This window comes from Apiospora kogelbergensis (genome assembly GCF_038363985.1).
Source record: "Apiospora kogelbergensis strain CBS 113332 chromosome Unknown utg000001l_segment0_segment0, whole genome shotgun sequence".
In the NCBI taxonomy this organism is placed as follows: Eukaryota; Fungi; Ascomycota; class Sordariomycetes; order Amphisphaeriales; family Apiosporaceae; genus Apiospora; species Apiospora kogelbergensis.
Window position 1 is genome coordinate 3,696,536 of NW_027117418.1, and position 14,951 is coordinate 3,711,486.

The window sequence follows — 14,951 nt, forward strand, 5'->3', positions numbered from 1 at the left end:
CACTGCGTCATTGATTGGCGCAAAAAGCCTTATTGAACACTGCCTTTTAGTGTATGCACCCCCCTAGCCTAGGGGGCTGGGGAGCCTGGAGCTTGGGAGGATAGTGGAGTTTGGTTTTGGACAGGCGGTGGGCCGTTGCCAGGAAAGGAAAGGCAGGGAAGGAGCTTGAACCTTGAACCCCTAAACTTACATATGTATGTACATACTAATACGCCAATGGAAATCTCTTGGCCAAAAGTTGAGCAACATTGTCTAGAGCCTTGGCGTGCCGTCCAATCCTCCAGCTTTATTCAGGGCGCCCGCCGCCGAGATAACCATGTCGCATCCCTCGTCTGAAGCCACCACCGACGACACCTTTCCCGATCTTCCTGCGCCATCTCCCGGCACCACCCGAACCGCCACGAGCGCGCCCGCCCCGACGACGCGACCTCCTCCAACCATCACCACGACGTCCGCGAGATCGGCGCGCCCGCAAGTCCACTATGACCTCAACATCGACACGAACCTGCCCCCTTCGGCATCCCATCTGTCGCCGCCGCCAACCTCGTCTGGGATAGCTACAGGCCTCTCCCGGTCCGAGTCCGAACTGTCGCCCATTGGCGTGAGGCGGAGGAACACCAGATCAAACACCTTTCGCACCGTTAAGGAGTTTGAGGAGGGCTGGCATCCGGGCGCCGAACCTGGGCTCGACACGTCCAAGCCCGATGGCGGCCATGCTTCCATGGAAAACCTGCACTCCGCGTGCCAGGTGACTATCGTCGACTTCTCGCCCGACAACATCGCCATTCATGAACTCGACAACCAGCAAATGATCGATTTCATCGAGTTGCCGCAGCCGAGCTGGGTCAAGTGCCGTTGGATCAACGTCAATGGAATTAGCTGGGATGTCATACAGTCGCTCGGAAATCACAAGGGGCTTCATAGGCTGGCGATCGAGGATTTGATGAATCCTCATAACCGGACGAAGGCCGACTGGTATGCCAGCCACGCCTTCTTGATCATGACCTGCCAGAAGCTTGTGCGCGTGGTCGATGATGATGACAGCGATGACGAAGGAGAGGACGGCCATGAACTACACAGCGTTAAGAGCCAGTCGTCTTGGAAAGATATGAAAAGAGGCTTAAAGCAGTGGTGGGATACCATGCGCCAAGACGATTACGACTCTGCCAACAATAACATTGCATTGGAAAAGGGAGGCCCAAGGCCACTGGGAGATACCTCGCGGAATGTGCGCCAGACTACCGGCCTGTCAGACGTCTTCAACCCAAACACCCTATGCACTCTGCAGCGCTATCACGCCTCGTCTAACGATGCGCGTACAGACTACATGGAACGGCATAGTGCCCTGGTGGCGCGTGGGCTCGCCGTCATGGCAGAACAGGTATCCCTATTCATCACGTCTGATAACACTGTCATTGCTTTCTTCGAACAGTCGGCCGACGATGTCGAGAAACCCATTCTGGCGCGCTTGTCTAGCCCCGACACTATCCTGCGGCAGTCGTGTGATGCATCCATGGTCGGCCAGGCCATCATCGACGCCATCATTGACATGGCTATTCCCGTAGCCGCATGCTATGCCGACGTGGTAGGGGATCTGGAGTTGGACGTCTTGACAAAGCCGAGCATCAAGCACACTCGGGATCTTTACATAATCACATCTGAGATCAACAAGATGGCCAGCTTTGTCAACCCAATTGCATCGCTAATCTCGGCATTGCGCGACCACAAGACCCTTCTCCCCGAGGAGATTGCCACACAAGAACTGCAAAACCCCGGGCGGGGCGTTATCATCACCCCGATGACGTACACCTACCTTGGCGACGTGTACGATCACTGCGTACTGATCACTGAGCAATTGAACCAGATTCGCAAGTCGGCCGACGACATGATCGACCTGATTTTCAACACCATTTCGGCCAATCAGAACGAGTCGATGAAGCAGCTCACCGTGGTTTCCGTCATCTTCCTCCCGCTCACTTTCTTGAGCGGCTACTTCGGGCAGAACTTCGAGGACTTCCCTGAGCTGCACAACAGCCCCAAGTTCTTCTGGTGGATCGCCATACCCGTGTGCGTCTTCATCATCATCCTGCTCATGCGCGAGATGATCTGGCAATGGCTCGTGCGCTTCACCCAGCGGAGGCAGATCATTAGTGTGAGGAAGCGGAAGCGGAGGGTTAGAAGCCACAGCAACGCCGACAGGCGCCGGTGATGTGCGAGCCCGCAACTACTTTGACTTTCCATAAGCACATATTGAAGCAGAGTCTACAAATCGATCTACTAGGCAGACTCATCTAATTGACATACATACATACATACATACATACATCGCCGAGGAGGCAATCACAAGAACCCTTAAACTATTGATGCAAAGTACAACGATCGGGATAGAACACTACTGACATGTCCCATCTCCAAGCCCCACTGGTTTGTACATATCCTGTGTCTGGAGATCAAAGCAATCCCGTTCAAATTGTTTACTACCGCCCGGAGACACCTGGAGCATTCACTTTCGCCTAGAATATCTGGGTCCCCGACCTTGTGCCACTTCACCTTGACTTCACTCCAGCTTCGAGATGCCAAGACCACAACGCACCCCCTTGAGCAGTCTCCCTTGGGGGAACGGGAGTTCGAGGTACTGGGATATGCTCTCTTGTGTTTGGACGGGGAGTTTCCACGGGTAAGCGAGTTTTATGTCTTTCTTCCTCTTCATTCGGCTTCTTCAAGAGCGGCCTACTGACACTACCGAAACTCTAGGTGGACTGCATTCGACTCGCTGACCTTGCGGGGTTCAAGTCCCTCCAGGACGCAGTAGAGCATTGGGCAGCGTTCAAGGAGAAGATTAGAGGCTTTTCGACCAGGCTAAATCTTAACAATATCACCTACCGCGAGCTACAGGTCGCCGGCTACGCCTGGAAATGCATCCCAGCCAGCGAAATTCCCGATGTCAGTCTTCCAACGGTGCATGCTGACACCCTGTAAACTGGACTAACCTGGATGCCACTACATGTAGATCAACCTGGAGCGGTTGGCTAAGCTAAAGCTGCCTCTCAATGAGACCCATGAGGAGACACTACGTCTCTACAAGACCCCGGAGGAGACGGCCAAGGCCTGGGGGCTCATCAAGAAGAAGCTCGGTGTCCTGGAGGAGAAGGGTTGATGCAGTTCTTGGGAAGTCGATCGATCGAGATAGGGTGGACTGTTTTAAACAAGCGTCTGGGGCTAGTAGCCGAGGTGCCGTGCAACGGTTCACGATATCGACAGGCCCCCCCTGACGCCGGCGAGAAGGCAATTGGCTGGCTCCTTTTCTGATGCCGTTAGTGCGCCGTTAACGCAGGTCCCAAGTCTGGATTGGATGCCGGACATTGCATGACTGCAATTTTAACCTCCGCAAATGCGACCAAATGCGACGCTGTCGTTTCCAACATTTCCCTGATTCTACCGTCTCGACTCTCGGGAGCGACCAAGTGCCTTAAAATGAGGGGCCGCCCGTTTTGTTTCCTCTGTGGTGGCTTGATTAAGCCGGTCTGCAATGGGTGGTTGTTGATTGCTTTGGATTGAAATGCATCTCTTTTGGATTGCCATCGCCGCCGCAAGCGTCGCTGGTGCTGCGCCAACTCTGGAGTGCTCCGATGATGCTTGTTTTCGCGGTAAGTCGAGTATTGCCTATATCAAAGGCTAACTAGTCATGTCATGTGGGCTAACTCTGGACAGCTGTCGAGCATGTCTCGTCGCGCATTAGAGAGTCAGATTGCCAGAGCCTACTCGAGGTCACAGTAACGCCCGCAACCAGGTAAATCTTACGATGAACTCATTTCCGATCACTGTGTTGACGCGCGACGTAGCACGGTAATGCGGACTGTGGTGGTTCAAACCACTGGCACGAAGACGAAGACCATTCTGTCAACAGACAAGAACGCGGCGACCGCCTCGTCTTCTAAGCGATGGCAGAATCAGCGAGATGCCGCGGGCCTCCTGCTGCGCCGGTCTGAGCCCCATCAGACCTCAACTTCTCCGCCGCAGAAAACCCCAGACTATGCCGCCCCCTGCGGTTCGGCGAAGGCGCTATCGTCCGTCTGTTCGTGTATGGGCTACGAGCGCGCCACGATTACTGCCCCGGCACCAGAGACCACGAAGACCGTCACGCTGCATGAGACAGAAACCGCCACGGTCTTCAAGACGGTGAAGACGGCGCAGAAATTCCCTGCACCCCTCAACCGCACATCGGCTGTCTTCCATAACTTGACGGCGGCGCGGTTCGGCAACTCGACGGCGGGGACAGGGAATTTCACCTTCTCTGGTAGCGCATCACGATCCGCCACGATCTCGGGCTCGAGCTCATTGGCAAGCTTGAGCGACTCTGCTCGTGCTTTTGCTTCGTCCGTGACGCCGGATCAGACAGGGAAGCAGGGCACATCGGACAGGAGTGTCGTGGGGTCCAGCGGTGGACCGGTGTCAACCTCACCCAGCAGCGCCCGATCGCCTACAGACCTTGGCTCAAAAACCTACTTCCTCAGCACCACCAGCAAGGCGCCATTCGCGAAGGCTACATCAACTTCTGCTCCGCTCTTTGCCAATAGCACAATGTCAGGGTCGAACACAACCATAGCGCGCACATCTGCCAGCCTCACGGGAAGTGGTCGTTTTGTGAACACCACCAAGCCATCAGTCTCAGTTGGCACCTCGAGAACGGCGGCATCTTTCTCGAACTCGTCGACAAGTGCGGCGGTCTTCCATGCAACAAGCACGGCGGTAAAATCGAACTCGACATTAGCACCATTCTTGAATGCCACCACATCGGCCCCTTCACTGAATGCGACAAGGCTGCCACTGACAAGTGCAACCCTGGCACCTTTCGGAAACGTAACTGCTGTGCCGTCCCTGAATGCCACAAGGCCACCATTTGCATTGGCCAACGCCACCGCCTCAGCACCATTCCTCAACTCTACAGTCGTTCCTATCTCCAACAATACACGGTTGCCTTTTGCCAATGCCACGACATCAGCGCCGTTTCTCAACTCGACAGGCATTCCCCGCTTCAACACTACCCGCCCACCGTATGCCAATGCTACCACCTTCCGGGCATTCAACACCACAGCTGTGCGTTTCAGCAACACGAGCGCGCCCACGGCGACGCCAACATCGACGACTTCGTCCATGACGTGTGGAGAGACGTCGTCTCCCTTCATGCTCAAAGTCTCTCAGCCATCTGGGTTCTTCGATGGCTGGTTTGCTAAAATCCTTGCGAACACCATCATGTTCACGTCGTCGGTGAACCAATCGAGCAAGTTCAGTGTCGAGTCATCTGGCTACCTCTGTGCTGTTGGGTACAAGGGAGAGGACGGCAACTCGGTGATAGCCATCGTCGAGGACAAGAAAGGCATGACAGGCAGTGCGGTATACCTGATCGACGAGAAGCGGATGGAGGACCTCGGCAAGCAGGGGTACGGCACTCTGGATTGTGCAGTAAACGGGGACTTGGCTTGCCAAGGAGGTCAAGAGCTCAGCAACTGGGTGGGGTGTGGGTTGGGTCTGGACATAAGCAGCGATGCGGGAGAAAACGTCGTGGTGGATGGCTGGAACTGCACGTCAGTGGCACTGTCAGCAGTCTACGAATAATTGTTATGATGCTCACCTTTCCCCATCCCCTTCTTTCGACCATAAATATATATATATGCTGAGGTCATACCAATGGTCTCTTGGTGATTAGTCAGATACCCCACTGTCAAACCACCGGCGCTTGACGCGTAGCCCGTCTCGTACATCCGTGATCCCTTTAGGTTCATGCGCGTCAGCTCGTTCGACTGTCAACTTTGCACTTGTCGTCTGGCGCACTCGACACCTTCGGGAAGTCCGGTGCATACTCTCGACATTCTGGAACGAAGTAGGCTCGTCGGTCGCTGGAATTGCAAGGTGCTGGGCATCACAACCAGAAAGGTGGTAGCGTAAACTCAAAGTTGTGCCCGGGGGTTTCCAGATCGGCGAGCGAACATGGATGAACACAACACCGCCGTCGCCGCCATATCGGCACGGGTTCGCACCTTCGCTGAAAAGCAGGAGAAGTTCCGCGTCTACCACGGCTCCACCAACAGCACGCGTAAGTCGGAGCGCCGCGCCGACAACACCGTCGACACCAGTGGACTAAACCATTTGTTGGAGGTCGATGACGCGCGCAAGACGGCGCTCGTCGAGCCCAATGTGCCCATGGACGCCCTCGTCGCGGCCACGTATGACGCGGAGAGGCGGCGGCGGCTGTTGCCCCTCGTCGTCATGGAGTTTCCCAACATCACCGTCGGGGGCGGCTTCTCCGGGAGCTCCGGCGAGAGCAGCTCGTTCCGCCACGGGCCCTTCGACTCCACCATCAACTGGGTCGAGATCGTGCTGCCAAGCGGCGACGTCGTCCGGGCCGCACAGACCGGTGAACATGCCGATCTGTTTTGGGGCGCCGCTTCTGGGTTCGGCACGCTCGGCGTCGTCACGTTGCTCGAGGTGCAGCTGCGCGACGCGGCCGACTACGTCGAGCTGACATATCAGCCGTTCGGCAGTCTGGTCGAAGCCTCGGCGTTCATGGAGAAGCAGATGCGGGAGCCCATGGTCGACTTCGTCGATGCCATTGCGTTCTCGCCCAGGTCAACCATTGTCTGCCTGGGCCGTTTAGTGAACGAACTACCAAAAACGCCGCCATCGTCCCGCCCGTCCAGATTTACCCGGCGAAGAGATCCTTGGTTCTATCTGCACGTCGAGAAACGGACACGGAACACCCGAGAGCCGACAGTCGACCACGTGCCGCTGGTAGACTACCTGTTCAGATACGACCGCGGCGGCTTTTGGGTGGCCAAATACGCCTACAGATATTTCTTCACGCCCTTCAACCGCATTACCCGGTCTGTTCTCGATCGCTACATGCACACCAAGATCATGTACATCGCCCTGCACCAGAGCCGGCTGGCTGATGACTATATTGTGCAGGATGTCGGCGTGCCATTTGGCCAGGTGGGCGCACTGCAGCACTGGCTGGATGATAACCTACCGACGTACCCGCTATGGCTCTGTCCGCTGCGCGTGCGCCGCGACGGGCCACCCGAGGAGACGCGGCACGGCCTGCACGCCGAGTTCGCGGACCCGAGCACGCCCGAGTACCTGATGAACTTCGGCATCTGGCGTCCAGGGTCCCTGGACCACGGCGAGTTCGTCAGACAGAACCGCGAACTCGAGCGCAAGGTCCAGGGGCTCGGCGGCAAGAAGTGGCTCTATGCCCACGCCTACTACACTGAGGACGAGTTCTGGCAGTCGTACGACCGCGAAGCCTACCACGCCCTCCGCACCAAATACGCGGCCACCTACCTCCCCAGCGTCTACGACAAGGTCAAGGTCGACGACTCCAAGGGACGAGAAGAGCCCAGGCCGATGGGCGGAGTGCGCCCGTTTCAGGGACTCTACGGCGTGTACAAGGCGTGGCAAGGCGGCGATTATCTAATGCGCTCGAAAAAGCCCAGCCTGTAGATGGCGGTGGGCATGGCAAGTCGTTCTGTAGTGGCAGTCTTAGTCTTAGGCCTCCTTGTATCTGTTTTGTCGAGCCGGTCGGCGTGGATGATCCCCGCTTGTAGAATCGCCATGTACCTACATAGCATTATAGTATGGCTGAAGGGTGACTAGAAAAGAAAGAAGATCTGCATGCATGGGTTCCCCACAGGGTGAGGGGCACACAGGCTAAAATGTAGATACTATCAAGTACTAGTAAGCACCTGTCCGTCATCTTTTAGTTCACATGGTATCATCGGCAAGTCCTATTGAGCATGAGCGTATACCCTACAACATGACAGAATATACGGAGCCCGATGCATCAGCAGCATCCAACTCGCCAAGCCACGGCAACGGCGTTGTAGAGCTGAGCATGCGCGAGAGCCTGGACCTAGAGAGCCACCACGACCCTCGGGACAGCACCGAAGAGGCGGCCCGAAACCTCCTGGAGCCGTCGGAGGCAGCCGGCGATGACGCCCACGCCCACCACCGCCGCTGGACGCCGCCGCGCAACTTCGTCTGGATCCAGGTCGCCATCATGTCCAACGTGTTCCTGTACGGCTTCGACGGCACCATCACGGCCGCCACCTACGCTGTCATCAGCTCCGCCTTCGGCGCCACCAACACGGCCTCTTGGCTCACCACGTCCTACCTCGTCACCAGCACCGCCTTCCAGCCGCTCTACGGCCGCGTCTCGGACCTCTTCGGCCGCCGCATCTGCTTCTTCTTCGCCACCGTCACCTTCTCCCTCGGCTGTTTGGGCTGCGGGCTCGCGGGCGATGTCGTAACGCTGAACTGCATGCGGGCGCTGACGGGGCTGGGCGGCGGTGGGCTCATGACTATGGGTGAGCCCCTACTTGCCCACCCACTCGTAACCCCCTCCCCTGTATCTGCGAGTTCGGCCGGATACTGAGCTAACACTTTACGCGCACAAGCTACCATCATTAACTCGGACATGATCCCCTTCAAGAAGAGGGGGATGTACCAAGCCTTGCAAAATGGCGTTACGGGCTTCGGTTATATCTGCGGTGCCTCGCTCGGCGGCGCCATCGCCGACACCATCGGCTGGCGCTGGTGCTTTGTCCTCCAGGTGCCCGTGTCCGTGTTCGCGTTCGTCGTCGGCTGGCTCGCGGTCGAGGACCCCAAGGTGAACCTGGCCGTGGGCTCGAAGACGCTCAGGGAGACGTGGCACGTCGTGGACTTCTCCGGCGCCTTGCTCCTGGTCACGGCGGTGTCGGTGCAGCTCGTCGGCCTGAGCCTGGGGGGCAATGAGCTGCCTTGGAGTAGCCCCTGGGTCATAGGCGCTCTGCTCGGGAGTCTCGTCCTGTTCGCCCTCTTCATCAGGGTGGAGAAGCGGACCAAGGCGATTCCCATGATCCCGCTTCGGATGCTTCACGGTAGGCTGCCCATCTTGACGCAGATATCCAACGTCTGTGCCGGCGCCTCGGCATTTGCGGTAAGCGATTCCTCCTGATGCGCCTTTCGAGTAATAGGAGTATTGATACGCATTCAGTTCCTGTTCGTGCTTCCGCTGTTCTTCCAAGTCGTCTTGCTCGACTCGGCCACCCAGACCGGAGGGCGGCTCGTGATCCCCTCCCTGGCCGTCCCTATTGGCGGCCTGGTCGCAGGCGTCGTGATGTCTCGATGGGGCAGGCTTTTGACCCTGATCCGCACCGGCGCAATTCTCATGGCCCTCGGGAACGGCCTCGTGGCGTCTCTCCGGTTTGAGGACTCGCACTGGAAGTACTTTGTATACATCTTCCCTGCCAACCTCGGACAAGGCGTCATCTTCCCCGCGATTCTATTCACATCTTTGGCTTCATTCGAACACTCCGGCAAGTAAAGCTCGTCTATCGTTTCTCCTCATCCCATCACACATTCTCCCTCTGTGGGCGGCGGCGTAAACGCACCGGCAGATGGACACTTCTTTTTCTGACTTGAGCATGCCTACAGATCACGCCGTATCGGCCTCGACCGTTTACCTCATCCGATCCCTGGGGACCGTATGGGGTGTATCCATTACATCCGCCATCATCCAGACGACGCTCAGCGTCAGGCTCCCCGAAGCTCTTCGCGACGTACCTGACAAATGGACAGTACGATGCCTCCAATTTGCCTCTTGATGTTTCCCTCGTCGCCCCGCGTCTTGCATAAAGTATGTTTCTGACTCAATGACCCGTGAATGGAATAGGTGGTTGCCGACGTGCGACACTCGGTCGACGCTCTCCTGCATCTGCCGCCTGACGTGCAGCTCAAGGCACGCCACGTGTACTATAGTGGCCTGCACTACTCCTTTGCCGCTTCATCTGCGTGCGCCGTGGTTGCGCTCGTGGCCGCACTGGCTGCGCGCGAGAAGGGCCTTCGAAAAACCAGCTCTTGAAGCCGGGCTCACAAGCCCATGCATGCCCACTGGCCCGGGACGTCATACCTTCACCGGTCGTCGTACGGCGCGAGTTCTTGGACACGACATCGCTCCACTGTGGGGTTGGACACATCTGCCCTGGAAGGTCGTCGTCGATAGGCGCGCATAGTGCTCTACCCCGATTTTCCCCATTTCCCGGGCCTGGGGTAACCGATCTGGGGAAGCGGCCTTGTTGACCCCCTGCCTATCGTGACGAGGTCCTCGAGCCACTTCTCTCGGTTGGTTCCTGTGATTGGTGGAGTCGCATTGCAGCCAAGCATGAGATGAGGAGAGGTCGGGCTTGGTTCCTGAAAAAAAAAAATTGTGCGGCCGTGTGATGGCTGGGGTAAAGGGTATATAAACAGTTCGTATGGCCTTGTCACGAGAGAAGTCCCGATTCCACTGCAGACTCACCGTCTCTCTGTAAGCCAACATGGTTCGCTCACTATCCCTGGCCCTTGCGGCCTCCTCTTCCCTCTCGTCCTTGGTCGGCGCTGTTCCTACCGCGCTCGCCAACGTTACTCTGTTTACGCCGCCGTCCGACTACACCGACCCGCGTGTCCTGTACGCCCGCGCCGTGCAGCTGCCCAACAACGACCTGCTCGCCACGTGGGAGAACTACAGCCCGGAGCCGCCGCCCGTCTACTTCCCCATCTACCGCTCGACTGACAGCGGCGCGACCTGGGCCGAGATCGCGCGGGTCCAGGACGCGGCCCTCGGCGTGGGCTTGCGCTACCAGCCGCAGCTGTACGTGCTGCCCGAGGCCGTGGGCGACTTCGCCGCCGGCACGCTGCTGCTCGCGGGCTCCGCTATCCCGACGGACCTCTCGAGCACCATGCTGGAGCTGTACGCGTCGGCGGACCAGGGGCTCACGTGGGAATTTGTGAGCCACGTCGCCAGTGGCGGCCGCGCCGTCCCCGACAACGGCCTCACGCCCGTCTGGGAGCCGTTCCTGCTGGCGCGTGAAGGCCGCCTGATCTACTACTACTCGGACCAGCGCGACAACGCGACGTACGGCCAGAAGCTGGTCCACCAGACCACGTCGGACCTCCGCGTCTGGGATGCCCTGGTCGACGACGTGGCCTACCCGACCTACACGGATCGCCCCGGTATGCCGACGGTGGCGCTGCTGCCCAACGGCCAGTACATCTACGTCTACGAGTACGGCGGCGGCCCGAATCCCAAAACGACCGACGGGTCGTACTCGTTCCCCGTGTTCTACCGCATGTCGGCCGATCCCGAGGCCTTCATGCAGGCCGAACACCACCCCTTGTGACCACCGGCGGCGATGTGCCCACCGGGTCGCCCTACGTGGTCTGGACCCCTGCCGGTGGCGAAGACGGGACCATCATTGTTTCGTCGGGCTGCTGCTCCGAGGTCTACATGAACCGCGCTCTTGGTGCCGAAGACGCTTGGGAAAAGGTTGCCACGCCGGCTGGCAGCTCCTACACGCGGTCCCTGATGGTGTTCCAGGAGGATCCGAGCTATGTCTTGATCGCTGGGGGCGGCAAGCTGCCGCCGAGCACGACCAACTCTGTGCAAATCAGCGTCATCAAGGTCTAGAGGGACTTGTTTGAATTCAATAGCTACACATACAAGCCCCTGCTCATACATGGTAGCATGTAATTCTCTAATACAGTAAAGCCCAAAACGCCTTCGCAGTGGTGGTTTTGCTACCGCTACGTCCCTGAACTCCTCGCAATGTTTGGACAGCCAGATGCCAGCCATAACCGGCCCTTGTTGTCCGCTCTAGATCCACGTCTTGTTGTTGACTGCGTTCTTTTCCAGGTATGAATACACCTCACCGTAATCCTTGCAAACATGTTTCTACAAAGCCCATGTCAGTATGTGCCGGTTGAACATCTCAAGAAGGGATTGCTCACCGCGTCCCATCCGTCGCTGCCGTCGAACCCTTCGGGGAACGTCGTCTGTTCACCTTCCAAGGCTACATCGCCGCAGCACATGATGCTTTGTCGCAAGTAGTCGAAACAATGGTTCATATGCCATGTCTCCATCAAAACTGCCGTGTTGTTTGAAGTTATGGCTGCATAGGTCTCGGCGATTGCATACTACTTTCCAGTCAGGCTTTTATCAGTCTCTACATGGGCTGGCAGAGCCACTCACAAGGCAGTGCAACTGGTGTGTCATCGATGTCGTAGCTACAAAGCTCTCGCCATAGCCCACTAGCGGCTTGGGTAGATCATCGTACTTCTCAGCGTTGTTGATTTGAAGATAGCCAAGTCCCGCTTGAGAGTCGGACCTTTGTGGTTAGCACCTGATGGATCAGCAATGGGAATGGTAGACACTCACGTGGTACAATGTCGAGCCACTTCTGCTTGACCTCCCGGGTAAAGAACTCAGACGTGTTGTCGGGCATGTAAAGGGGATCAGGACTGAACGACTTGATTTGCTGGTTGACTATCGTGGTCGCCTTGGTTAGATGGATGATGTGGGACAATAAACAACATGAGCCCCGTACTTACATGGCGGTGCGAATCCCGTCAAGTCCCCTGTTCCTTCGTAGCGATGACTTGCGGACTGGCCGCCGCCCCGGTGTTGCCGCTCCACAAGCAGACCAATGACGGTGAGCAGCAACACTATATCTAGCAGCCACCGGTAAGGTTGTATCTGCAGCGCCGCCAGCACTCTTTCGCGGCGAGGCCGGGGTTGCTGTAAATAGTCCTTGTCGAATACATCCAAGTCAGATAACACATCGTCGTTGTCATCGGCTCGCAGACTTTCGTACTGCTTGGGCTCTCTCTGGTTGTTGTTCGCCATGCTGAATCCGGCTTCCAGTCATACAAAATGAATGCTCAGGTGTAGGCCTTTTTGGTTACAGAGGATATCTACGTCGATTTGAGGTACTAGAGGCGATCTTGGTGGAGCCTCCGATCCCTGGCTCTGACGCTTGAGCATTCTGCGACGTTTCGAGTCCAGGGGCAGCATCGTGTAACTCCGAAACGGGACATGCTTGGCAAAGCGACACCATTCAGCGCCTAGGAAAGATATCACAGAGCGATATGGGACGAGCTCTAGATTAGCAAGTGGCTTGAATGTGGTGACTATCCCTGTTTCTGCTCTGCGTGCTACCAGCCACATCAACAACATCCAACTCTCTTGGGGGATGGTTTGGTTGTGAGCCGAGATTCGTCCCCTCCCGAGCAGACGCAACTTCAACAAAGCTAGCTTAGGGGAAGGATGCTGGGCATTAGGGTACAAACTACACTATATTTATTTCTATATATATCAGGCTTAGGACGTTAACATATATAATGTATGAAAGGACCAGTCTATAGCAGTGTAGCGTCCCTGGCATAGATTCCCGTTTGCTTCCAATAGCACTCGCCAAAGAAAATACTATCTCTTAGTGAATAGCTTTGTTCTCAGTCAGTGGCACCCGCCTTCAGTTATGCTTGTTGTTTGTATGAGCCGTGCACCTGCTGATACGTGATTCTCACAGCCTCTGAACGCTTGAGCTGGCGAACAATCGACATTCTGCTACACTAAATACAACTAACCTCCCTGGCCGTGAATAGAAATTGCAGAGAACAATCGGCAAAACCTGGAAAGTCGAGTATTGACTCACGTTGGTTCCAGTTGGTGACAATTATAAATTCAAGTCACTTCTTCCAGCGTATCATCCCCGTTGCTTTACCATGACACATCTATTTTAACCTCATCCCCATCACTATATAAAATGCACTCAACCCATCCTCCACTGGGGAAAACATCTCTCCCGTCGACCTTTTCTCGAGAAGACATCACCAGATGACTATTGCAACACTCTTCAGTCCCTCAGGTTCTGGTGATACTACCAGGCATCCATCCCGAGCCTATTTCACCGAAGCTAGTCAAGTACCGGCTGTTTGACCGGCTATCGGAGCAGCCACCTCAGAGGCTGTTTCGCCTGTGGCTAGAGGGGGTAATCAATGAGAGAATATCCAGCGGTTTGTTCAAGTGGTAGTCTCCAGCTGTTGTTCGAGACGGATGAGTACGTTGCTTGTTATTGCCAAAGATATCATGCTTCTGCTAATGAGTATTCGTCACGATCGCAGATAATCGAACCAAAACACCATGCCCTCGAACAAGGAGGCGAGCAAGATCTCCACCGATGGGGTCGCCCTAAGCATCGCCCTCGCCGGCGCCGTCGCGACCGCCATCTCCGCCGCGGCCGTGGTCGTGGCATGGTGCCTCATGCTCGGCGCCAGGAGATGGCAGGACCCGAGCAATGCGGCGCTGTCACCGCACAACTTGAACCAGATGGATTTGCGGGAGCTACGGGGTAGGATGCTGGGATAGTACGGGGGACAGCAGCGCCCAGGGAGGGAGATAACAATCAATCGCTATTCTTCAGCTGTTCCAGGCAAGGTTTCTAACGAGAACACGACAAATCGATGTCTTTTTGCCAAAACGCTGCCGGCTGAAATTGCAACCTGTACACTTTACTAGCCGAGGACGCCTCTCGTATGCGGATGCCCTCAACAGACCTACAGACCTACAGACCAACAGACGGACTGGCTATTGAGGAGCGAAGCAGAAGGTGGGGGGTTTAGGGCTGAGGCCACGACAGCAAATCTAAGCTGGGAAATAAGCCTCGCGTGTCTACTTTACCTTAGTGTCCAGATATGGATCGCAGCATGGCACCAACGTGCAGACGGCCGCGATGGAATGCCTTCTCTGAGCACAATAGAGCCGTACACCGCCAGTTGGACTCTAGACTGCTAATGACATTCATGGTTGGGCACTGATGCAGGGACCGATCAGCAAAGCGATTGAGTTCAAGTAGCTGGTTGAAAAACCCATGTGGATAAACTAACAGGACCCTGAGGTCGTTGTTCTATGCGCCAACCCCATAGTGCCATATTTGCAAAATGCCATCCTGCCTATCGTAATAGCGGTCCGCCTCGACCGGCTGAGGGGAAATGAGATAATCATCAAGATAAGCACCTGTCTTCGCTCGCTCTAATGCTGACCCCGACGCCCGGTCCTGGAAATGGGCATCTTGCGCACCCGGAATCAAATAACACCTTCC

At 56.5% G+C, this 14,951-nt stretch overlaps 7 protein-coding genes across 7 annotated transcripts; 6 read left to right on the forward strand and 1 right to left on the reverse strand.

Annotated features, from left to right (window-relative positions):
• Nucleotides 1-316: 316 nt before the first annotated feature.
• PG998_001169 (uncharacterized protein) lies at nucleotides 317-3,157 on the forward strand (the record flags this gene model as incomplete). Its single annotated transcript, XM_066867987.1, has 3 exons — nucleotides 317-2,173; nucleotides 2,755-2,943; nucleotides 3,011-3,157. 3 exons carry the CDS (start codon nucleotides 317-319, stop codon nucleotides 3,155-3,157), a joined length of 2,193 nt encoding a protein of 730 aa, XP_066736402.1.
• A 402-nt stretch (nucleotides 3,158-3,559) lies between these two features.
• PG998_001170 (uncharacterized protein) lies at nucleotides 3,560-5,616 on the forward strand (the record flags this gene model as incomplete). The annotated part of the gene is made up of 3 exons (XM_066867988.1): nucleotides 3,560-3,647; nucleotides 3,712-3,790; nucleotides 3,843-5,616. The coding sequence occupies 3 exons, from the start codon at nucleotides 3,560-3,562 to the stop codon at nucleotides 5,614-5,616; spliced, it is 1,941 nt and encodes a 646-aa protein (XP_066736403.1).
• Nucleotides 5,617-5,988: 372 nt separating this feature from the next.
• Nucleotides 5,989-7,500, forward strand: PG998_001171 (uncharacterized protein; the record flags this gene model as incomplete). Its single annotated transcript, XM_066867989.1, has 1 exon — nucleotides 5,989-7,500. One exon carries the CDS (start codon nucleotides 5,989-5,991, stop codon nucleotides 7,498-7,500), a length of 1,512 nt encoding a protein of 503 aa, XP_066736404.1.
• Nucleotides 7,501-7,813: 313 nt separating this feature from the next.
• PG998_001172 (transporter) lies at nucleotides 7,814-9,898 on the forward strand (the record flags this gene model as incomplete). The annotated part of the gene is made up of 6 exons (XM_066867990.1): nucleotides 7,814-8,363; nucleotides 8,454-8,974; nucleotides 9,032-9,261; nucleotides 9,359-9,366; nucleotides 9,472-9,614; nucleotides 9,710-9,898. The coding sequence occupies 6 exons, from the start codon at nucleotides 7,814-7,816 to the stop codon at nucleotides 9,896-9,898; spliced, it is 1,641 nt and encodes a 546-aa protein (XP_066736405.1).
• Nucleotides 9,899-10,352: 454 nt separating this feature from the next.
• PG998_001173 (BNR/Asp-box repeat domain-containing protein) lies at nucleotides 10,353-11,482 on the forward strand (the record flags this gene model as incomplete). Its single annotated transcript, XM_066867991.1, has 2 exons — nucleotides 10,353-11,142; nucleotides 11,175-11,482. The coding sequence occupies 2 exons, from the start codon at nucleotides 10,353-10,355 to the stop codon at nucleotides 11,480-11,482; spliced, it is 1,098 nt and encodes a 365-aa protein (XP_066736406.1).
• Nucleotides 11,483-11,668: 186 nt separating this feature from the next.
• PG998_001174 (uncharacterized protein) lies at nucleotides 11,669-12,697 on the reverse strand (the record flags this gene model as incomplete). The annotated part of the gene is made up of 5 exons (XM_066867992.1): nucleotides 11,669-11,746; nucleotides 11,803-11,988; nucleotides 12,044-12,165; nucleotides 12,230-12,337; nucleotides 12,403-12,697. The coding sequence occupies 5 exons, from the start codon at nucleotides 12,695-12,697 to the stop codon at nucleotides 11,669-11,671; spliced, it is 789 nt and encodes a 262-aa protein (XP_066736407.1).
• A 1,296-nt stretch (nucleotides 12,698-13,993) lies between these two features.
• On the forward strand, nucleotides 13,994-14,218 carry PG998_001175 (uncharacterized protein; the record flags this gene model as incomplete). The annotated part of the gene is made up of 1 exon (XM_066867993.1): nucleotides 13,994-14,218. The coding sequence occupies one exon, from the start codon at nucleotides 13,994-13,996 to the stop codon at nucleotides 14,216-14,218; it is 225 nt and encodes a 74-aa protein (XP_066736408.1).
• Nucleotides 14,219-14,951: the final 733 nt, after the last annotated feature.